This window comes from Dipteris shenzhenensis, chromosome 20 (assembly GCF_047967505.1).
Source record: "Dipteris shenzhenensis isolate YYH24624 ecotype China chromosome 20, Dip_SZ_1.0, whole genome shotgun sequence".
NCBI lineage: Eukaryota > Viridiplantae > Streptophyta > Polypodiopsida > Gleicheniales > Dipteridaceae > Dipteris > Dipteris shenzhenensis.
In genome coordinates, this window is record NC_141615.1 from 11,662,558 (window position 1) to 11,687,832 (window position 25,275).

The following is a 25,275-nucleotide window of genomic DNA, read 5'->3' on the forward strand; positions in this document are numbered from 1 at the left end:
GCAACTAATGCCCTAATTTCTTAGTAAGGATTCTCATTGAATTCAATTTAAATGGACATGTGGCTCTTATTCCACTTCTCTACTCTAATGCCTCTACCTACACTCTAACCCAAGCGCCCGCCACCCCCCCCCACGCCCACTTCTCTGTCTCTCTCTCTCATTAGGACAAGCAGCCCTAGGAAGTCATTTGCAATGAAGCAAGGAGAGTACATATAAGGAAGAGGTCCAATTGAATCTTGATATGTGGCATCACTTTTTATATATTCTAAAATTTTCTATTTCAATCTTAATTTAGAAAATAGATATGTTGGATCTCTTCCTCGTCATGAATAAGTTGACAAAAAGCTTCTCTTGAGGCAGCACTTCTCCTACCAGCAACCTTGGGTATGGAGTTTGTGCTTTTACTCCTAGTTCCTCAACTAACTTCTTTTGGGACGGATTCAATTCTGTTCCATGCTTCTTGTGCTATGTAGGACCCAGAACTATCTCATTTTCCAATTCCATGTTTTGCGTCTTAAAGAGTGCCTTGTGTCCTCCTAAGACTCTTCTCTCTTTCACAAGCATCCCATTTGTAACTGTACATGACTTCAAGGCCTGAATATTTATGACACTACAATTTAAGAATGAAGGCCTTGTAGGTGCACATGCCATGACTGATCAGTACCAGAAAATACGCAGTCTTTTCCAAAAACTTGAAAGATTGGGTAGTTTCACGTTGGGAACCTGTTAATACATAAGCTATTTTCTTGTGAATTGTCAAAATCCATGCCAAACTCTATGGACAGTTTTTAAGATGAATTGCCCAAGAAAAATAAAAACAATATGCCTTGTTCTTTTGCCTATAAATGCCCTCACAAGGTTAGTGAGAATGTGATACCTCCAACTGTGGAACACCATACCAAAGTGACTGAAAACCGCTTCAGTTTTGATCAGCAACTAGCAGATTCTTAAGTTTCCTTAGTTGCATGTTCATGTCCACAGATGCAAAAATTTTTTTATCGTGGAGCTTAGATGAAGCTAAATCAAGTCCAATGATGAATTGGCTAGTAATTGAAGCCAATTTTGGGTGCACGCTAAGTACTTTTGGAGCTTCATTCTCAAGCAGATGAGTGGACCTTTTGTTCCTTCAAGGCTTCTTTATCAGCTTGTTCTAATCGTTCTTGAAACAATCTCTTTTCGTAAAAGCACCTGTTGCGCACCTGATGCAATTCAAGAAAATCACGTCATTTTTCAAGGATGTGTCCAATGGAACAAGTCGCTTGCTGGCTTTTTTCATTCATTGTAGGATCACAGAATTCATTTATTTCCTGATGCTGTACTGAAATCACTCAAAAAGTTTACCGCTTGCCATTGAGTTTTCCCATCGACGGTTTCTCCCTGCAACAATGTAATGAAATTCTTACAAATTACATATATAAGATGCAGCAATCTGAGTTTTGAATTAAACTGAGCATTTACTCTTAAGACATTCAATCTAATCAGGAACAGAATATATGTACTCGAAGCTTGTAGAATGTAACGGTTTGTAGAATGCTCTAATTTCATTTCACATGTAAAAGATTTGGTATTGTCAAGATATCAAGCACATACAAGGTTGTAATTTTTTTAAAACCGTTCAGTCATGTTTGAGGATGGTTCACAAACCTGCTCGTTTCTGGATTGGGACAATAAGGCTTAAAGACCGCACTACATGCCCAGATCCATTTTAAAAATGGAATTTGTAATTGAGTACAAAGTTAAAATATTCGTATAAACAGTGTCCCAGAAGGTGGTTTTCTAGTTCACAGTGAAAGGTATACAAGACATAAGCAGGAATCTGTCTTCCTGAATCAAGGCCCTGCAGTTCAAACTTTTTAACAAATGGCACGTTGATCGAAACTGCTCAACTAAATGAACATTTTCATTTAACAAAATAATGGAACAGCTACCTGGCCATTCAAAGTGGGGATATGCTTATGCAATATCCATTGGGCATCCACGACTCCAATCTTCTCCTCTGCAGGCTGGCCAAATACATAAAATTTAAGATGACTTAACATCATGGATTTCATCAACATTCCAACTATGTGGCTCCCACACCACCTAATTGATGATAAACTTTAAAGGTGGAAATCGACACTTGTACATATCAAATATGCGATAAAATTTGAGTTACCATGCATTTAACAAATATAACAATCTGCCTGGATACCATCATTTATCCAGATATTTTCAATACGTCCAAATCATCAAAAAGATGAACAATTTGTATTTACGACCCACTGAGATGAGCCCTTATTTACCTTTTCCCCTAAATATGAGCCCAGAATAATATCCAAACCCAAAAGGAAAAAAATGCCCTGCTTAAATATTAGTGCATATCCCTTTGACTCTCACATAATAGAGTAGTGTACTTCTGTCAAAGACTACTCAAGAAAAGGACTGTTTCTCTGTCAAAACAACTATGATAGAACGGCAAGGCTCTACTGATTCTCCAATCAATATTGCCTCTCAAGAAGCTCTAAATGATCCTTAGACATCTATATCACTCCATGCCTACAATATAATCATAAATTTCCCAATCACCAGCCTATATCTTACAGGTCTGATAACTTTCCTGTCAGAACAAAAAGCAGCTCCCTGTGGCTTTTACAAGGCAAAGTTGCATTGCAAAAATATCTGATGCAAAAAACACCTTTTAAGCAGGAAAAAGGATCGAACCCCAAAGAAACTGTGAAAGAGGCATTCAGCAATCTGTCAGTAAATTCAAATGCAACTTTTGCTAGGGCACAAAGTATGGGAAATAATAATTAGATGATCAATATTGGCACCTTCAATCATGGGGTAGCAAAGCAAGTCTATCATGGGTAGCAAAGCCTATAAGATGGCGTTAGAAGAGGTGTGGGTAAGGCATAGTCATGAGCCCCAATATGATGAGGATTGAGCACGTAGGAGTACCGTATGGGGACTCACATGTAGATCTTGGGTTGTGTTATGTTTATGGTTACCTCAGGTTTTTGGGTGCGACCAAATCATATATTAAGGTCAGCGGAAGACCTCACTGGCCTATGGGACAGAGTACAAAGTACACCAAAAAGGAAAAACTCATACAAGCCTAGTGGGCTGGAGCAAAGGCCGCGCTAGGGCCCTTGCTGCGTACTAAACTGATGTACAGAGCTCAATAGCTCGAGCAAAAATCAGATATACATCAGAAACTAGCTGAAGTAGGCTGAGAGCTGGGACTCAGAAACCGAAGCCCGGCACCATGGTTTCTTGTTTGTGGGCGACGGAAACGTCTCGGATCTGCATTTGTTGGGCTGTCTCACGCTGTGGTGGCGGGGGAGCGTGTGGTCACCTCGATCTCTAAACCCGCTAGGATTATCATCATCCAGCTTGCTAGTAATTGGACTTGGATGTGTGACTTTTCCCATTCACCTTTCGATGGAGAGAGCTCCAAAAGATGTAAAGTACCCTATGTTCTCTGGAGTAGAATCACCACAATCACAAAGTTATCTTTAATAGCAAGGAAAGATACTTTTGAGCCTTTTGTTTTAAAGCATCCAGAGTCAAAAACGGAAGGGGGGGGTTCATCAAAGAAAAGATGCTTTCAATGCAAATAAGTAGCAGTTGGTCATCCATCTTGGAAGTGCCACACAATGCTTGGACCTCTAGGACAAAATGAATTACAGAGAGAACAGGACCTATGCACCTACCTTACAAGCACCTTACCTGTCCCATCCAACCAGCATCTATGAGCTACTCTGCTCGCATCTAACTCCTCCAAATGCTTGTGCTAATCCAATCTTGGCACATCTATCTGCTGCACAGCAGTGAACAGCTATACCATGCGAAGTATGCACATGGCCTTGCCAAGTGACCAGCTCTAGCTGCTCATGACTGCCTCCATAACCAAGCACTTCAATCACAAGCTATGCATATGCAACCATAACCAAGCACTTCAACCAGAAGCTATGCACATGCAACCTCTCAACCGTTCGTCAAGACTGCAGCCCAACCAAGATACAACAAGGTACCTCAGCAATTCGACTTACACAAAACATCGAATTTCTCAAAACTCTCTCTGCATAGATTGTAACTTCACAAGGGTGCTCAAAGCAAACAAGCAGACAGGACATATGCCAAAAGATAGAGAAGCCCTGATACCAAATGAAACACCGGCCAACAGGTTAGTCTCACTAACCTGGGGCTCTAGAATTGACTCTACCTTCAAGCTAACCTAGAAGACCACCAAAGGTCAATACAAAAACACAAATGATTACATGGCATCCTGGCCATGTGGACAGCATCCCGAGGTATTGATGTAGCCGACAGGACGCGTGACACTACGAAATAGTATGGTGCTGATGTGGCATTAATTGGCGGTTGTTTGACATGGCATACAGCTATGAGGACTGTACAATGCTGATATTGTAGCAAATGTTGATGTTGATATGTGTTAGATGCACTATTATCAAGTTTGAGGGGGGCATTATGATGAGCCAACCAAGTATATTGGACAGCTCTTGCATTGCTTTCAGTTTGAGGATCGACACCTATTTGGAGCCTGGCTTCCAGTTTTCCTCACAGGATGGCATGATCCGTTTGATGACAAATTCTCACTGATCATGCATGCTTTCACAGATAGTGACTTCTCTATGATGACGAGTCCTCATTGATCATGCATGCTTTCACTGACAGTGACTTGGCTGGTTGTTATGACACTAGGGTGTCACACAATGGCAACTTTTTCATGCTTGGGACTTCATGCATTTCTTAGTCCAGCAAGAAGCGGCCCACAGCTGCTACTTCTAGTTGTGAGGCTGAGTACAAGGCAGCCTTTACAGCTACTGCTGAGTGTGTCGCTTCAGATGCTACTTACAAATCTTGATGTTGTTTAGACATCTACTACTACCATCTATACTGACAGCGAGAGTACCTGGGTTTTGCGTGCACCAAGCACATAGAGGTTCATATCATTATGTCAGGGAGCGTCTGTCAGCTGGAGACATCCAGTTGTCCTATGCAGCATAACTTGGCAGATCTCCTCATGAAGGCTTTACCGCAACCCAATTGTAAAGCTTTTTGGTAAGCTTACAATTGGTACCTCTTGTTATGTGATACCACTATCCCTGTACTAACATATATTGCTATATCCTTTACGGCTGAACATGAGCAACCATTATTTAGTTTCCAGGTATTCCTGTGACGTTTCCAGGATACTTCAGCCAGACCATGGAAGGGGGTTTGCTAGCATATCTTCCCTGGTGTGAGCCTCATAGGCTAGATTTAGTCTTTTTATGACTATTAGTACTACTAGTATTGTTAGTCCTATCTAGAGCTAGGACACTTATTCCTAAGATAGGCCATATAGCATATGGCTATACATTGTACTTTCATTCATTATCACGTCCTGCAAGTACACTTGAGGCATTTCATCCTCCTTGCTCTCCACTCAACAGGCGCTAGTACATTACATAATAAAATCTCTCCATAAGAGAGTGCAAGTGCATACATGACTTCAGATACATATATCAAAGCTGAGTCCCTTTTCCAATAAGGTGACTTTCACAAACTAGAGGGTGCATTCCCTCTCCTTCTTGCTCTCACATTTTCATGCTTGTCTACTCTCGGCAACTTTATGTTTTAATCGTTTTTTAACAAAGGCACTCTCATCCTCACCCTTTTCTACTTCTTGATGTCAGCCCTTTCAAATGGAGATCTGGAAGCCAATGTGTGCAGACATGGAAGGCCCTTTATAGGCTGAAAAAGGCCCTGATGGTGGTATGCACACATCAATGAGTACTTCAAATGAATTGTGATGTTCAAGAGTCCTTCGGATAACAACCTATGTATCTTTTGGGAGAAGGAGAAGAGAGAAAAGTATTTACTTGTTTCATAAGGATGGCACTTCTTGGATTTTTCATTTTTGTCTTGCCAGTGAGGTCCATAGTTGGTCCTAGACGCAACTTCATTTGACAGGAGAGATGTCAGTGCAATTTTTCACTCTTGCAAGATATCATCTGCCACTCTATGGAAGCAAATGCAAAATGTCCAAAGAAGACTTGTCCCCATTGCTAGAGATCACATAGCATAGGAGGTTGGTTGGAAGCCTCATTTACCTATCCAATGCTCAACAAAACATTACTTTGCAGTGTGGAGAATCACATGGGAGAATCACGAGAGGGCTGGAATCTGGGAGCTTAGATGCATCGGAGGTGCACAAACCAAAGGCATGAAATTTGGATGGCCAAATTGTGATTTCAGATTCGGCAGGCATACCAATACCAAAAGAGCTACATCAAGCTATTGCTTAATGATTACAGAAGGGTTGCATTTCTCAGAAACAAGAAGAGAGTTTCAACAATCTTTAAACAAAACGTCTCAAGATTTGGGATTTATACGCTTTTATCACTCATCTCCTTTGCGGAAAAGGAAGGGAGACAAATGACTACCCTTTGCTATTCCACGATTGTTTCAGAAAGGCCCCTAGTCTATGATTTCTTTGTATGCCAGTTGTTCTGCTTCCTCTGTAAGTGACGATCCAAAAACGAAATTGTCAAAAAACAAGAGGAGAATGCCTCAAAAATCTCTTATCCTTGTCCAACAAGTTCCACATCTAATAGTCTCAACTGTTTTAAAAAAATTATTTTGCAAATCTCCTTTCCTTTACACTGCAGTTAAAAGCAACAAATCCATATAAATTATGCAGCGAGGACAACATAGACAATCATATATGCATATGAATTGCAGTGAAATGATAAGGCATGTGCAACAAGATAGCATAAGGAAATTGATATTGGCACAAATTCTTACATAAAAAAGTCATGGAGTCTAGATTTTACAAGTACACATACTTACTTACCTTCACACATCTCCCCAATGCAAGATCCAAACCCCAACCATGAACCAGATCATTCTGAAGAGCCCACATTACCCACGTAAGTCCATCATCTAAGTAAAGAGCAGTCCTCAAAAAAGCCCTTTGAAATACTTCTTGATCAATTTTTCAATATGTGACCTATGTTTTAAAGTTCTCTAACATCTCAAAAAGCATGAGAAACAGACTAAGGCAACACTATAAGGAGTGGCTATATTTGTACCTGTATAAGGTGCCAAACACATCTCCATGCAGTCCTTGAAAATACAGGGGCCATGATCTCAATAAACCTGTCTAAGAAGAGAGATAAACTAAGAAACTCATAAAACTTTCTCTGACCTTTCTTATATCAAAGAAACTCAAAAACCTGTCTCTGATCTTTCTTAACCTTTCTTATATCAAAGAAAAACCAAGGGGGGAAGTTTACTTCAACACCAACACTTGGCTACAAAATGAAGAAATAAAGCAGCTCCATTTTTCGAGCTGTTGCATACCCTGCACATGGAGGTTTGGTCGGATCCTCGCATTCTCCACCCTTCCTGGCAAAGAGACAGTCAAATACTGAGTAAGAAATCTAACTCAAATAGTGGGCTGGTACTTCAGACTCGCTACCCTCTCCTTGAAAAGAAAAATGCGAACACTAAAGGAGGATATCCAATTGACCTAGAAAAGCTGGAGTTCCTACCTGTGCACTTCAGAGTCACGTAAATGCTGTGTTATTGGCCAGGTCAACTTTCCTCTTGATTCTTCAACACCAGGTTGAGAGATCTCTAGGCCATGTTTTTTGACAAGATAAATATACCTGAAACAGACTATAGGTTGTAAACGGAAATATAAATATGCAGCCTCCATATAGAGAATCATCCAAGTTCCCCTTTTAAAGTTAAAGGAAGATTTTCAATCTCTTTAATTCAAAAAGTTTTCAACTTTATCGATGAGACTTAAAATTTTCAAAACAACCACAGCTGACTCAATTGCATACGATAGCAATATTAGAAAAGACGACACCTCAGATGATAGATAGCAGATCACCGGTTAGTGATGCTTGTTAAAGGGCATAAACAGTGATTTGTTAATGAGACTCTTTCAATTATGACAAGCAAAAGCTTAAAAGTACACGTGATGTAGGTGATAAATCAAATGCTTAAATAAATAAGTGTGCCAAACATATTTCTTACAGCCCAGCAAAGTGTATATGCTGGCGAATTGTAAAGTGCGATGCCATTTTTACAAAAACGAGCAACAGACGTATGTAATGCTAGCAAAACACAGTTCTGCTTGAAGTCAGGTGGGCATAGATTTGGGACCAGAGTACGAACACAAAGTGAATCCCTCCTTTCAGATTATTATGATATAATATCATGTGCACAGATTACTGAATAAAGACACCACACATTGATAGAATGCGATACCTTCATCCAGTCCCTACTTCAACAAAAACATAGAGGCTGTAAAGAACACATGACCAAAATCAGATGACATGCAAAACTCTATAAAGACAGCTTCTCATTGCAGATGTGTTCCCAGTATCTCCTTGAAATGTAGCAAAAGGAAGCAATAAATAGTTAAATGAGACTTGTAAAATTGCATTCCATAGAAAAATAAAACAGGTACATAATGTTCACGCTTTGCTGCTGACATCCCGTAAATTGACGAGGAAATATTCATCATCAGCTTACCCACCTATCAGGATTCAAATGAGCGAGACTAAAGCATTTACTTGAAAAAGAAATGAGATTTCCCAGACATGACTTATTCAGCTGAACTAGAAACTCACTCTTCTGCATCGAAATTGTCCAAACCTAGGTCTTCATCCCATATAAATATGTACTCAAAAGGCGCCACCACATCAGGATGTAAGAAACGTTTTGCAAACCACCTATCCACGCAGTAGAAGCGATTGTTAATGCCGTAGCTGTGAAGTTCACATTTAAAGCTAATGGGTATTTAATTGGTATACCCACTTATGAAGCATATTTTGAACTATGTCTGTAAGTTGAAGGCTTTACACCCTTTATCATTAACATCAAGATATACTGACCACTTCGTTTGTTTTCGTGCACTAATGTGGATGACTTGCTGCGCCCACTCGTATTGCTCCCACTCACTGGTGCGCCCATCGTAATGAAAGAGAACAATTGTCCAATTCTTGGAAAACTGACAGCAACAAGGTGACATCAGAGACAAAGCGAGAAATGGGTTTCAGTTCCCGTGCGCATTTTTTTACAAAACGTAGCTGTGTTAAGACCTTGGAAATTGCAGCATTGATATTGTCTCGTAGATCAAAACTGACGGTGAAGGCCACCAAATACCTTGGCTTGAGTGGTACATCCTACAAAACATTATTCAAATCGAACGATATATACTTGTAGACGATACAAATTTAAATAAATAAATAAATATATATATATCTTGGGCTTTGCCGTGGCATTGTTTACAAAGTAAAATCTCTGTCTCTCTCTCTCTCTCTCTCTCTCTCTCTACACACTATCATTCCTCTGACAATTTTAAATTCAAACTTACCTCTTCTGGCTTACCCCATAACCTTCTCAAGTCAAGATCTGTCTCCGACACCACCATCCCTGAGGGGAGCTCCTCAGCACCTCGTGAGACAGTTTGATATATTACCTGCACACAAAAGAATACATCTTTGGAATAATATACATGTGGCAAATCTAGCGTCAATACATCGGTCTCACGGTTCAGAGTGCAGTCGGGCACTCCCTTCTAGTATAGTGGGAAAGTGGGGGCGCTTTTGGATGCAAACAAGAAAGCACATGATTTGTTAGTGAGTTGGGCTACTCAAAGGCAATTTTAGCCTTGAAGGTAAAACGGTAGTTTTGAGAAATGAAAAGCATCGATACATTAATAATTTTTTACTTCTCTTATCATGCATCCTACATGGGTTCTAAAATATCATGTGTTGGTCATTGGGATGTGGCATGGGCAAATGATAGACTAATAGGGTGCATGTGTTAGAGTCGAGGCCTGGCTAAGGGGTTTTTGTTTCGTGTTGTTTTAGAACATGACTCTCTCTCTCTCTCTCTCTCTCTCTCTCTGCTCCCTATCCAACCTCACTTTCTCTCCATTTACCTCTCTTGTAAGATGTAATGAAAACAATGTGCTTTTATGCCTACACCATTTAGACAACATACCAAATCAATCTCAATTGCTACTCTTTGCAAGTGAGGGGAAATTTAATCAATAAGACTTGTGTAATTTGCTTAGTAGGACTAAGTTAGCAGGTACCGTAGGAGCTGAACAGTTGCAAGGTGGTGGGAAAAATGTATTAGTTAAGGTTGTACTTGAAGTAGATAAAGTGTTGAAGCCATACTGCACACATTAGCATCCCAAAATGATTAGATTGCTTGTTGATATGAGTTACATATTGCAAATGTAGATATTAAAACTTGATAGCATGTATATATGAAAAATGAATAGCATACAGGTCCTTCGGTTTGCTACCCTTTTTCCTTTATGACTATGTTTCAAGGGGATTTAAAAATTATACTCTTATGAAGGTGATGCTGATAAAGATGCCGATACAAACTCCGAGGAAAATCATATAAAGAGGCTTCATTGCACCAATAGGTTCCCTAAAGGCTTTAGTAACCATAGAGAAGTAAACAATCTTCTTCACTTCACTAGGTTTCTTGAATATTTGCTGCAAAACCAAAAAACATAGCAATTTGATTAATATGCAATTCTTACATCATTCTAGTGTTTTTTTCGACAATTGCCTTCAAGGCTGCATAGGAGTTATTAGTTTGGGATTATAGCTAGCAACGCTAGGCTTCTAGCCACTACAATAGATAAGCCTATAAAATTTGTAGCAGTAGAGTGGATCATAACCTTATACTTTTGTCTCCATGAGAATTTGGAACGTCTCCCTTCATGACAATGGCTAAGAAATTCATAGAACTCAACACATTTGGAAAATAAATTACATATGAAGACTATAAGGCTGACATTTGCAAAATAAACTACACATGAATATGCTTAAAGCTATCATTTCATTGAACTATAAGGATCCACATATAAATTGACCAAGCAATTAATTACTTGTATGAGAGTGTCATAAGAAAATTACATTGAAGAGGATATCAATCTTGTTTGGAAGACCATTTTAACTTACAAAATCATTACATTGATAAATTAAACAAATACTATGTGAACTTTGGAGCCCCTAATGCACAATCAAGAAAAGATAAACATTGCATGTAAGTGTGTTATGCTAATCAAAAGATGTAAGAAGAATTATTGATTGTAATGGAAAACACATGTTGGAGTAAGGCAAAAAAGACTATATGTTTTACCTATTTATAATAAAAATGTAGTAGTATAAAACTAAAATTTTTCTTAAATGTCATGCATGTGGTAATAATGCATACAAGTCTATCTATAAAATTAAAACATTGCAATTACAAATTGTGATGCTACGAATTCTTTCAATTTAGACCTTCTAAAGATGCCAAAAAGTATTCTCCTAATTTTGATGGTATTTAAGCTATTTCATGTTACATTTTTTAGGAGCTTCAATATGTACTTCTGTGCTCCAAAACTATAGTTAATAATGCAAGATGTGTACCATGTACGCAAGGATATGTTTGACTAACACATGAAGCATGTAGAGTTAATAGAAAATTAAATTGCTACTATTACTATTACTATGCACAAGCACACACGCACACACACACACATGTGCATGCACACACACACACATGTATACTTTCCCAACTATGAATTATTCTTTTATGTAGCCCCCATGAAATCTCCCCTTTATAGTCTCTTTTTAACCACCTCACGCGTGCGCGCACACACACACACACACTACTCTCTCTCTCTCTCTCTCTCTCACACACACACACACACACACACACACACGCGCGCGCGCGCACATGCATGCATGCATGCATGCATGCACACGCACACACACACACATACAAATGCACACACATTCATAGAATTACAACTTGCATATATTATTTTTACAAACTACATTATACTATTGGCGTCTACAATATTAAAAATAAGTTGAGATGACCTACTCTTATTTGCCACTATAAAATAAAATAGCATTGGAAACTTGGAATAAATTCATGTTGGTATTCTAGACTTTACCAAATTGATCCCTGTTATTGTCCAAACTTTTATCTTGTAGTGATTTGGTAGGGTACATTGTAGGTTTCCATCTTATGGTATGACTTATAGAGTTAAAAGTTTGAAAGTCTTTGGTTGGTTACATGGTATGTTTCCATCTTATGGTATGAACTTATAGAGTTAAAAGTTTGAAAGTCTCACCATGCCTAGTGTATAATTAAAAAATGCAAAAGTATTACAAGGGCATCACATTCTACATATTAAGGTAGTATAATTAAAAAATGCAAAAGTATTACAAGGGCATCACATTCTACATATTAAGGTCAAAAAGATTAGCCTATATGTAATGAAGCACAGACTGATCATTCTTCCATTTGACCCTTCAAGCAATCCTATAATCTTGCTCTACATCATCCTTCTTCTCATGTTTATTGTCTAAAATCTAAGGCCATCAATATAATCAACCTAGTAACTCTATATTTATTATCTAAAATCCAAGGGCATTGATATTCATTGTTGGAATTGATTAACTTTTGAATTTGTGATGTGGATCGAAGAGATGAGTTATTTTTAGCTGCTTGCAGTAAGAGAGATTAAATAAGATTTAAATCGCATTCATACTGTGGTGTGTCAATCTCATGCCACATCCAGAGCCAATCACATAGCCATGACTCTCATCATCAAAGGCACTTCTCTTTTGTCATGTTCATCAAACTTGTTGCGTAGTGCAATTGATTGGGGTGATCAATAGGAAGGAATTTTAAATGGTATCTGTAAACATATTTATCCAGAGACATGAAGATTAAATGACCCGAATTACTCTACACAAAAATGATATGATGAGTTCATAAGCAGTCATGCGGCTGGGATGTTGTGCATATTCCACATTGAAACTTCCTTCTCCTTGAACATCCTCTACCCAAGCATTTAGAAAATTTGTAGCCCCATAAAGCCTTCATGAGCCATAGTAGCGAGGGTTGATAGTTTGTAATGACAATAAGCCATGTTGACCATAACATGGACTAAGAGGCAAAGGGTAAAGTCCAGATGTTAGGGCTCCTCTTTAACTCTAACCCCATCTACTCTCTATATGCTTCCAAGACATCCTTCTAGGAGAATTTGAAATGTCATTTGTGTCATAATTGTGACCACAATAAACCATAAATTGCAAATAAGAGACAGTAGAGCTTGTGTATCTTGAGTATAATGGGCATGTGTTGGCAATACCTTCCTTCACACTACTTCCCTTGCATGTATTGCCTACACCACATTGCTTGGAATTTAGGACATTGTGTCACATGCTCATACTTATTACTTCTTTTTTGGTAAGCATGAATTGATCTAGAGTCGACACCTAAGGAAGAATAAGGCCTCTTGGCTTCTTGTCTTGTACTTGGCATTGTATTACTATTTAGAAGCATTGTTCAAAGCACCCTACTATGTGAAGGGGTAGGTAGAAGGTCATATAAACGTGTGGATAGAACAGGGTGTCGAAAAGGGGCAAAATAGAGGTGGGAGTCTGCCAGGCTGGTTGGGCTACTTGGAGGCAACCAACTAGGCCTTATATAGGGTAGACCAAGGGGGCTATGACTCTGCCTTAAAAGGAGGGCTAAAGCCCTCGAAGTGTGGGCCTAAGGCCCTAGTTTGAGAGCCCTTAAAGGGATGGACCAGCAACAAACTGCCACCAGTCTGGTCGGCCAGAATGAGGCTGACAGAGTCAGCCTTTGGAGCAGGCCCTAGGCCTATTAAAGGGGGCCACTCAACCCTCATATCTCATCTTCTAGAGCAGCACTTCAGGGAGCAAGGAGGAGCAGCAAAGCAACACTAGTTGGCCTATGACCAGAAGGTAAACTGGGCTAAGGAGCTGTAGACTTAGCTCACAGAGGGCTACCTACCTATGCTGACACACATGGTAGCAAGGTTGAGAAGAACATTCTGGACAGAAAGTCTATAGATGCTTGAGGTGGAGCATGCGGGCTCGAGTCTAGAGATAGCCAGCAGATGGGAGAAGGACCTTGTGGTAAGATCAAAGGACCACACCATTGGTGGGACTCTAGATCTATCTCTTTTGTATTGTGTCCATAGCTTTGGACGAAAATATATTATTTTGGTGGTTTCTCTATGTAGCTGGTTCATTGTCTATTGATGGGTTTGCACACCTATGCTATGCACATAAGTTTAAGAAGTTTGTGATTCCACACCCCACACCACATTGTGTGAGCTCCTGGGCAATTCTATCAGTCTTCCAATGTGCATACCCTCTATTGGGTGATTTCTAACACTCATGCCTTGCATGCCCTCATCTTTGTGCATGCCCTCATGCCTTGCGTAGGTCTCATTTTTTTAATCGCTCCTTTCTCAATTCTCATGTAGGCCCAAGAGGGGTTGAGGACTCATGAGAGATGATTGTACAATGTCACTCTTTGACTTACTTCATCCAAATACCTAGGGATTCTTGCTTTTCTAGAAATTAGAAATCACATTACCACATGGCATTTATTCATATGAAAGAATACAAATGTGCTGGGTGGCCAAGTACATCAAAGCTTGGGGCTTAAAATTAAAAGTGACTTGAAAGGATCCTAAAACAAAATCACCAAGGTGTAATTTACCACATGCCCATTACTAGTCCAAGCATTTTGAATCCGCATTAACGTTGGGTAAAATGGGTCCATTTGGGTCAAGAGTGTGCAATGGGATAGGCCTTTATACTACACTAAGAAATTTTTAATGATTAGCCACTTGTAGTGGGCAACGTAGTACCAATTGGCTATGGTTGTGTCCAAGAATGCGAGTAGAGGAGGAGGGTGTCATTTGCAACCTTTGGCATCTTCTTACATATCCTTAAGATATGAGGACATGCTGATAGACACGGCTCAGCAAGAAGCAGACTACAATTGCTACTTCCGACTGTGGCTACAGTGGAGTGTGTTCCTTAGATAATTCCCATGGGAATGAGACATGATGGTAGACATAAACATGCTAGTCATGGGTGATTCCTTAATGAGAGTCTTTGCCATGTTGTTAGAGATCAAATTGTGAAAGGATCATGAGCCCTCCATTGCATAATTGATAATTCTAGGATTTGTTAGGAAGGTAATGCTTGCAAGGATGCTAGCTTTGTGCATAAAATAGTTCAAGAATGTTGTAATGCAAGTTATCAAATAACAAGAACGAACATCTTTTAATTCAAGGGGAGTCTAGACTCTTTGGAGGTGGCATTTAGTCATACACTGGTGCTAAAATCAAAATGGTTGTCATACTCAAACATTGGAAAGAAACAATTTGATAAGCTACTAGGGAGATTAAAGTAATGAAGCACCCATAATGGAGCTCCAACGTTTAGAAGAAAGCCCTCATGGAGATGAAAAAAGATTCCCAATTTAATAAGAAATAGCACAAGGTAGTCAAAATGTGGCTAACAAAAGATTTGGGCCTTCCATGTGTTAATTTTAGAGGGATAAATAAATGTCTCCTTCCCAATTTAATAAGAAATAGCTGAAGGTAGTCAAAACAAAAGATTAGGGCCTTCCATGTGTCAATTTTAGTGGGACAAGTATATCTCTCCTTCCGCGCCTAATTTTGTGGCATCTATAGCAAAAGTGTGCTTGTCTGAAAACAAAGAGGTAAGACTAGTGATCATGATTTGCACCTTCAAATGAGTATCATTATGTCTACCAAAGAGGGATGGCCAAGGGAGGATTAGAGCAAAAACTTTGGTGGGTCTTCGTGGATGTAACTACACAAACTCTCAAACATTTACTATTATTGTAAACATAAGATATTTGAACTTTAACTTGGGTGTTGGTATTCAGTATAAGAGGTGGAGAGGTACTTGCTAGATGTGCAATTATGTCTATCTTTTACATCTATGTTTAATAGCCTCTTTTTCTTTTGATATTCGCGTTACATGTTGAGGAAGCAGGAGAGAAAGTGTACATTTCTTTCCCCAAAGGGCTTAAAGAAAATAATATAACCCTTGATCTGCACACATGAGCCCTACCACTAAGCAATAAAGCAATATAATAGACTTGTTGGGAACCATACAATTTATAAATGACCCCTCTCCAATTGCATGCTAATGTCTCACTTTTATTAATGGTGCCTCCGTTATTCCCTCTTCCCCTTATTAATTGGCATGCCTACCCATTTTTTTAATAATTAATGATCTGCATGAAGATCAAGCACTAGATTTGCATCTTGAAGCATGGTTGCTAATGGCAACCCCATAGTCCTTTGAGAACTTTAATCTATTCAAGCCCATGAGACAAATAATGTTTTTTGGCTTATATAAATAGGCACAAGGGGTTGATGTAGCCCACGAAAGATAATATGAATTAAAGCTTGGGAATAAGGTCCATTATGTGGTTCTGTTAAGTCTACTTTGTAGGGGTAGATCAATGGATCATCAACTTGCAGTGAGAGATTGCACATAGTGCAAGAAGGCAGCTAAATGCATATATGTACATCTAATAGATAATTGGATGACACTTCTCCCCATCTCATGTGTATACATGGATCTCTCCATAGGACAAGGATAATTTTAATTTATTTTTAACATTAAACCAACCTAAGCCATGTCTATGCTTGAGTTTAACTATCTTTTGCATACAATTCATACTATGTCTTACTATATGACAAAATATGAAGAGGGGAGAGGAGAAGAGTGGAGATAAGGAGAGAGGGAACAACTAGAGAGCACACCACAAATGACTGACTGTACACTAGATTTAGTTGAAAATGTAGAATATATACAAACCCATTTAGGGTTAGGGATAGGGCATCTAACCCATTCCTTTATAGCACTCTATATGTGTTAGTGCTATGCACATGTAATTACATGATGTTGAGCATGATCTCTCAACACCTTCCCTCAAGATCAACATCATGAAGTAGGCCTTCCCTCAAGATGATGATTCTGGGGAATCAAAGAAGGACTGAACATTACATTCCATCTAATCCTTTCCTTTATAGCACTTTATATGTGTTAGTACTATGCACATGTAATCACATGATCTTGAGCGTGATCTCTCAACATATATAGATACCCTCATAACCCCATGCTAGCCTAGCTCAACTTTATTAAAGGAATGATTTCTCATTGCACCATTTGTGAACAGTTGCCATGCGGGATGTGTTGCATTACTACATATGGGATGGGTGATGCATTACCACCCTTGGTGTAAATGTGGGTAATAAGTGATGATCTCTTCACGATCACCACTAAGTCTATCTTACATTGACACAATGAGCCTTGAATGACATGGCCAATATCTAAATTTAGGTGAAATGGAAATCTTTAGCTAGCTCAAGCATGCATGCACATGCCTAATGACACTATGAGGCAACTATGGGTGGTTAAACTTGTGCAACACCTATAGCCTCCATGTTTGCATGTTGTAATCATGCTTGAATTTTGATTACAATATTATATATTATCAAGGAGTCACTCATAATTAATAATATGACTTCGCAAAATGTGGAAATAATGTAAAAATCACCATACTTTAAGGGAGCTCTATAGAAAAGCTAAACAATGGTTCTTAAGTCTGTGCCTTGTTTTCATGTCCATTAGAACCACTTAAAATTTGTAGTATTGACTTCATCTCTCTTGAAAAATGTTCTATACTACTAATTTGAAAGTGCTAAGTTACATGGCTAGCTTCACCATTGACTTCATCTCTCTTGAAAAATGTCCCATACTACTACTTTGAAAGTGCTAGTTGTTACGTGGCCAACTTCACCGAGGCTTCACCATGGAGCTCCACTTTATAATCAAATAAGGCTTTTGATGTTCTCAATATTAATTTAGCTATATCATGACTTGATGGCATATGAAAACTCATGTAGGTGGTGACCATCCTCTTACATGCACAAATCTCAACTTGAATGCGATAAAAGCCCTTTAAAGTCCTATGATATGTCCATATTATTTTTTGCATTTTGAAGAGCTACATGCTCTCTTCCAAAACATTCTGAGAAATGTTATCAACACTTGTTTTTCCTAGAAAACTCTATTTTAGTATTTAGATCAAAAACTCTAAAGCCTTAACCTTAAATGGTTATTCAAATTGAATTTAACCCCAAGATGATATCATGGGAAAAAGGAGATTTAAATAAGATTGCAATTCCCTTCTAGCAAAAGAGAAATACAATTGCATTGAAGAATTGGAGAATTATTATTACAATGCTCGTTTGGAGAATTATATCACAATGCTCATTTTATTATAAGAATATAATATAATTCCCCATAGGTTTAATTAGTAAGATGCATGCAAGTTGTCCTTATATAATTGGTTCTAGTACATCTACTTTGATCTGGGGTGACACAATGGATCGCTTATTTCTCGTATTTGTTTTGTCCCATAGAAACTAATTAAACCTATGTTTTTGCATAGGCTAATCTATTCTAATCATAGCTTAATCTTTTACACCTATTTCTTTTAAGAGGATTTTATTTTTTGGTTGAAATTCACATTGCATGTTGAGGGTGAGGGGAGAAGGATGCATGTTTCTTCCCCCCAAGGTTCAAGAAAAGAATCTAACCTTTGATCTTCTACTTGAGTCCTACTAATAAGCTATAAAGAACTATCTATTCTATGTATTATGTACACACACAAAAAATATAGGGATGATTTTTGAAATGTAGCTTGGAGGAGAAGAGCTTAGAAAACGGGGGGGAAATGCCCCCATGTGCCGCCCTTGGATTCTTAGATTACTACCCTTAGAACTCTTAAACTACTATGAGCGACTACCACCCTTGAACTACCACAAGCTCTTGGACTACCACCCTTGGACTCTTAAACTACCACAAGCTCTTGGACTACCACCCTTGGACTTTTAGACTACCACGAATAATTTTTGAAATGTGGTAGCTTGGAGGCAGAGAGCTTAGAAAATGGGGAGAAAATGCCCCCATGTATTGCCCTTGGATTCTTTGATTACTACCCTTGGAACTCTTAAACTACTGTGAGCTCTTAGGCTACCACCCTTGAACTACCACAAGCTCTTGGACTACCACCCTTGGACTCTTAGACTACCACAAACTCTTGGACTACCACGCTTGGATTCTTAGGCTATTATAGGCTCTTGGACTATGCCACATGCTATCCTTGTCCAATCTTGGATTATCACCCTAGGACTCTTGGACTTTTATGGACTCATGGACTACCACAAGCTCTTCAACTATCACATAGATGCACATGTGTGTAACACACTACACACGTATATATCCATGTACACAAAAACACACACATGTGCATAGTGGCCAGGTAAGAGTTTGTAGGACCTGCCATAAACTCATAATATACCTATTGGAAACCATACAATTTATAAATGTGCCATCCCCCCCCCCCTCCCCTCTTCCCCTCTAATAGCATGCCTCCTCCCTCTTTAATGCCCACCTTTATTAATGTCTCCTCCATTCTCCTTCCTTGATTGGCATGTACCTCTCCTTTGGCCTATATTTCACCTTTCCCTTAATTTAATCTTGGCAACAACTTGAAGGTAAGGTGAGAACATGGGGTTGATACATTAAATGGAGTGTCAACCTTGTTAGTGATCTCGTGGGACTCGTGATCGACTTTGGTGGCTTGTTGGGCGTATCTAAGAGCAGTGGTGGTGGTTGCAATGTGGGACCAAGATAGCTAGAGAGTGTTCAGCAAGGACATGTGTTATGGCCATAGAGAGTGCAACATCTTGTCATATTTGAAAGTTATGGTGATGGATTTTGGCTTAATGATGACCAGCAAGAAAGATTCCTTGCTTAATTCCTACTTACTTTTGTGGTTAATGCTTTACTGACAATGTCAGGGTGCATCACAATAAAAGTTGGCTTGTTTTTATTTTAAAAAAAAGAGCACAAGAGAAGTCCATTAAAAAAACTCATGCACTTGCTCTCACCCCTCTTCTTCATAAAACTAAATATTTTTTTTCATACTTTCTCAAACACTCACACCTATGGTCCACTACAAGGGACACATTTGCTCAAGACCTGTGCTGCATAGCAAAAGGAGACATCTCATAGGATTTGAACGTAGGTAGCTAGCTCAGGCAGGCAAACATCCTCTCGCCTCTCTTAAGCTGTCGTTGCTGCTGTGACTTGGCTTCAAGGCATTATTTGTTTCATAGGGGACAGAGTCCCTGAATTTGAAGGCTCCAAACGCCCTTCAAAGGGAGTTTTGCCCTTTAAAGAAGAAGTGCCATGTGTGAAAATTTTCTTGTAACTAGTGCCCTTCAAATTTGAGGCTTAGAGTTATGAAAAAGCAAAGGGGGTCTCCATGAAACAATTAATTAATGGATTTAAGATCGTCCCCCATATCCATAGTCGCTATCCACTATACTCCCAACGATGAAGGTCTAATTAAGTGAGCACGAATGCATGGCAAAGCCTCTTTGCTTGGCTTGCATTTACTATAGCTGGATTGCAGTCTCTTGGTGCGGGATCATCCGAACCAAGAAGCCGAACCAAGAAGGGCGGACAAGTTTGACTCGCTTATAAAAGAAATTGAAAAGACAATGCACCCATGTTTCCCAACGAGAACATTGCCTGGGGGTATGACGTGTGAGGTAAGTTTCATGCAACAGGGAAGGGAGGAAGGGGAGGCAAGAGGGGGAGGGGGGGGCGCGCGATGGACGAGAGAGAGAGAGAGAGGGAGAGAGGGACGAGGCACAATGGAGTTAGTTTTTCCCGCATTGCGGGTTCTGTCGAACTTCATTAAGTCTCACGAACACTATTGCATCCAACCCCCCTCTACCCAATTGCAGAGACAAACTACAATTATGAAGCATGGATGCAAATTGCGCGCTTTCTGACATGGCGGATGGATCGTCGAACTTATAGAAAGTGGTTACCGCGGGGATCTTTAGGTGCGATATGAGGTCACCAGTTATGACAGTTTGTGTTTAGGGGATGTGGGGAATGAATGTTGTTTGAGAGAAATATTTGCAGATACGATTATACGGGAGATCTCGAGGTATCAAGCCTTCAAACGTACAAACAAATGCGTGCGTAAAGATGAACAGCAGGGCGATGGAAGGGGGAGGAAGTCGAGCCTATGATCGAATTAAATTTTAATGCATCTGAATCGCATCTGAATCTATGGAGGCATGCGAAGACAGGGATGAAAGGACAGCAGACCATGTTGTTGACAAGTTCTCTGACTGATAAAAGTGGATGCGACGCAAACTTCTTGAGAAACTTACCTCCAGCACTGTTTGGGTTCTTTCCGGATGATCCTTATATCTCATGTATTCCAGAAAATTATCGTCCATTCATCGATGGATTACCCAGCTCGGAACATCTGCATGAGTCTCTGCTCGCCGTGCCTTCCGCGAGCTGTGACTGCCCCGCAGTAAACGTATCGCCTGCTTCGTAATATACAGATGCTGCCTGTTGTTTTGCCAAAACGTCATGACTGCGCTGGTTAGTACTCACCAGTGCATATTCCCACCAGCTCAAATTTGCACAGTAAGAACTCATTCGAAATTCATTAGCAGCTCAAAGTTGCACAATAAGAGCTCAAATTTGCACAAAATTTAGTTCCCCAGTATGTCCCCAAAGAAAACGATTACCGCAGATGGAAGCCAATCCAATGCTAAAATTAACGTGCGCAAACTAAGTGTCGGCAGATTGGAAAATAACTTGCTCTTTGTTGCCCGAATAACTTGTTGATCAAGTGATTGTTATCCGTGAAAACGATGACAGCGGATGGGAATTGAATCAAATATGAAAGTTCGATAAAATGTGCAAACGTCAGCTTCCTACAGCGTGAGCACGATCACAACATGCGGAGTATATTTTTTCTTTCCCGGAAAATTAAAATTGTATTAAGCCTTCTCACTCTAGTTTTGACAATAGCTGTATGAGCCTGGCGTATCAGCATGCTCTTTTCAGCAAAGAACCTCACTATTAGGCAAACAGCTTCCACAACCTCATCAAAGAGAGATTGCTTGGAGCTTGATGAGGAGCTATTCCCAGGAGGTTCACTTAGTGTGAATAGGAGCTATAGTTGGAGCTATAGTTGATGTCATCGTAGAGCATTGTCAAATTTAGCCACCATCAACAAGCAATTGTTGCCACCACACTTAGAAGTCCACCACTATCTAGGTGCTTAACGGAAAGTTGATCATCATGGGTCACTAGATCCCTTTCAAGATGCAAAATCTCAGCATGAACCATCTTTGAAAAACTGCCATAGAACTACAAGATGGGAGGGGTGATGCATTACAACCATTGGTGTCAATGTGGCTAATGAGTGATGATCCTTCATGATCACTACTTAGTCTACCTTATGCAAACACAATGCACAAGGCCAATTTCTACACGTAGATGTAATGGAAATCATTAGCTAGCTCAAGCATGCATGCACAAGCTTAATTGCAATAATTTGACCTCCAACATTTTGTGTGGTGTGAGTCTTGAGATTGGGTTAGAAGTATGGCGGACTATGTTAAACTTTGCAATGTTCACTTATAATGGTGAATTTCTGCCACGTCTGCAATGTGCATATAATTAAAAAGACTATGCTTAACTTTTGATTATCATCTCATATATAACCAAGGAGTTGCTTATAAGTAAGTAATGATATGAAGGTAACATAACCTCATAAAGTGTGAAAATCACCACTTCAATAGAGCTCTATAGAGAAGCTAAAACAATAGTTCTCAAGGTTGTGCATTGTTTTCATGTCCATTTGGATAACTTTACAATATGTAGTCTTGCCTACACTTCTCTTGAAAAACATCCTATACTACTACTTTAACAAGTGCTAAGTTATGTTCATAGCATGGAGCTCAAGTCTAGAATCAAACATGCCATGTAGGTGATGATCGTGGCCTCACGCACAAATCTCAAGTTAAATGCATCAAAAGACCTTTCAAAGCCTAGGAAGTATGCACATTATTTTTTGGGCATTAAATAAAGCACTTTACTCCCACTTTACTCAAGAGCTATGTGCTCTCTCTTAAAATATTGTGAGAGATCTTGGATTTATTTACACTTGATTTTCCTAGGAAGTTACATGTTAGTGTTGAGATTTAAAGCTCTAAAAGCTTCACCTTAAATGATTATCAAAATAGAATTTGGTCCAAACATGGTTATTCAAACTTTCTTTAAATTAATGGTTTTGTCATGCGCTTAAGGCCATGCGAAGAGAGAGATTTAAAAAATTTGCAATTACCTTCTAGCAAAGAGAAATATAGTGGACCAAAACCTATTTCTAGATATGGGAGTATAGATGCATACAAGAAGCTACATTTAAACCATAAATACACAATCTATGAATGCATTAACCCATGATAGGCGGGTATAGCATAACAAATTTTTGTGCATAGTCAGCTATGTGAATCATCTAATGAACCTTTTGCATGATACTCTAATAACACCAGAATAACACATCATGTTCATCATATGCTAAGCCTTTAATGTAGTCTACTAGATCTCCTATTTTCTAGGTCTAAGTACAGATTCGAAGAGCTATTTTGTGGATATTGTACTTATTCCCGAGGTACCACAAGTGTATCCATAATATCATCCCAAATTTTGGTTGATTCAATGGAAAAAAAAGAATATTTGAATCTTTCTCATAATTGCTTGTGGTGTCCCTCTAACACAACTATGAATCGTTTCACATCCAATATATGTTAAATTGGTGATTGGGCAAAAGTCGAAGCAAGGAAAATTGAACAGCACATTAGGGTTTCTTGCTTAAAGGCTCTAAATTCTAGACAAGTCCATCAATGATGCATTGGCATGTATGTTGGGATGGAATCATTGTTGGTCTTGGTTCGCTCCACAATAGATTGTCTGGCATCTTCATCTTGTTAGGGAGGTTTAGAGGGATCCGGATCCTGGTATCTGCCTCCGGATTCTTGAGGGCACTCCTTTAATTGTTTTTGATGAAGGTTGGGAGTGGATTTACCTCCATAGCATCAATCAACTGGAGGTGGGACCCTTCTAACCATGTCTTCTAGTGTTGGAGTGTCTCCATATCAATTGTGGCTAGAAGGGTTCGAGTATATGCTGCTGATTGGGATATGAGGGAATAGACTCTGGCAGACGTTGGTCCTCTTTGGCTACTGTAAACTATTGTTCTTTCTCAAAATATGGATCTATTATCGAAGGACCTAGAGGAGCTTAGGTGTTGAATAGGGTTGGTTGAGTATTTGTCATAGCAGAGTGTTGTCCACAGGAATATCCTTAGATGTATTTGGTGGCTCAAGCAGCACATCCCGTGTCTTAGTGTGAGTGCCAGTGGTTGCTTGTGAAGCAGATGGAAGTGCAGTGTTAGAGGCTTGAGAAGATGTGCTGAGAGGTGGTGGGCATGTGTGTGTGTGTGTGGGTGGCATGAGAGGATTGAGGTGGGTGGCCAGTGTAGGTGCCTAGAGGGGATGGGGTGTGGTGTGTGTATGTGTGTGTGTGTGAGTGGCATGAGAGGATTAAGGAGGGTGGCTGGTATAGGTGCCTAGAGGGGATGGGGATCGATGGTTAGGATTAGGCAGTGGGGTATTTTCAGAGGTGGGAGGTTGGGTACTTTTAGGGGTGGGAGGTTGGGTAGAGGCAACAATGGCGAGGGCAATATCATTTTCCTCTTTAAGAATTTCTTCGAGGTAAGCTACATGCGTTTATTAAAATTGCTCACTCTAGATTGTAACATCTGTTGCATGGATTCAAGGACATGGCTGTAGAATATTGTAGTGCCGATCGGTTGGTATTGCTAGTAGACATTATTCTAGAGGATATATTTTTGCATTCTTATGGCCTATTGGTGTCCCTAGTGTTGTAGCCATCCAAGGCCGTAGGCCAAGGAATGTGGATTGCAAGGCTAGGTATCCAAGTTATCAAGCTTATAGAGTTGCAAAATATCCTCACCCCCTGTAAAAGCAAGGATTCTTGGATTATCCTACACTAGGCTTGAAAATTGGCAATTGTAGGGTGTAGGTTGTTATAGTTGAGATTGGCAATGATGAGCTAGGCGATTGTGGTAGCATGTGCTTTGTGGCACCATTGGAAGACATTGAGCACCATCTGTTGGGATTAGATCATTGACATCATGACTCTTTCTTCCATCCTGTCCACCTGATGAAAATCCTAGCCCAACATTTAAGTGTAAGCTTCTTTACTCTCGTAGGCGGTCGAGGAACAAAATGTGAGCACTAACAGTGCTTTGATCCAGTTAACCCCATAGGAAGGGATAGAGTGAGCTGAGGGCTAGGCAGTGGTGGTATCACTTGTAGTCGATGGACCAATGTGCTATGGTTGTGGGGGCTACTACAAGATATTTTGAAGGGATCCCAAAAGTCTCAAGATTGTTTGTTGG

The 25,275-nt window shown here is 39.6% G+C and overlaps 1 protein-coding gene across 1 annotated transcript; it reads right to left on the reverse strand.

The window, feature by feature from the left end:
* Nucleotides 1-720: 720 nt before the first annotated feature.
* LOC147889284 (uncharacterized) lies at nucleotides 721-21,370 on the reverse strand. Its single transcript, XM_087392031.1, has 12 exons — nucleotides 21,245-21,370; nucleotides 9,380-9,484; nucleotides 9,105-9,188; nucleotides 8,898-9,013; nucleotides 8,634-8,735; nucleotides 7,542-7,658; nucleotides 7,351-7,395; nucleotides 7,080-7,146; nucleotides 6,842-6,895; nucleotides 1,929-2,003; nucleotides 1,342-1,377; nucleotides 721-1,199 (listed from the first exon to the last, which is right to left on the reverse strand). The coding sequence occupies exons 1-12, from the start codon at nucleotides 21,368-21,370 to the stop codon at nucleotides 1,098-1,100; spliced, it is 1,029 nt and encodes a 342-aa protein (XP_087248157.1). The 3' UTR covers nucleotides 721-1,097.
* Between the last annotated feature and the right edge of the window lie 3,905 nt (nucleotides 21,371-25,275).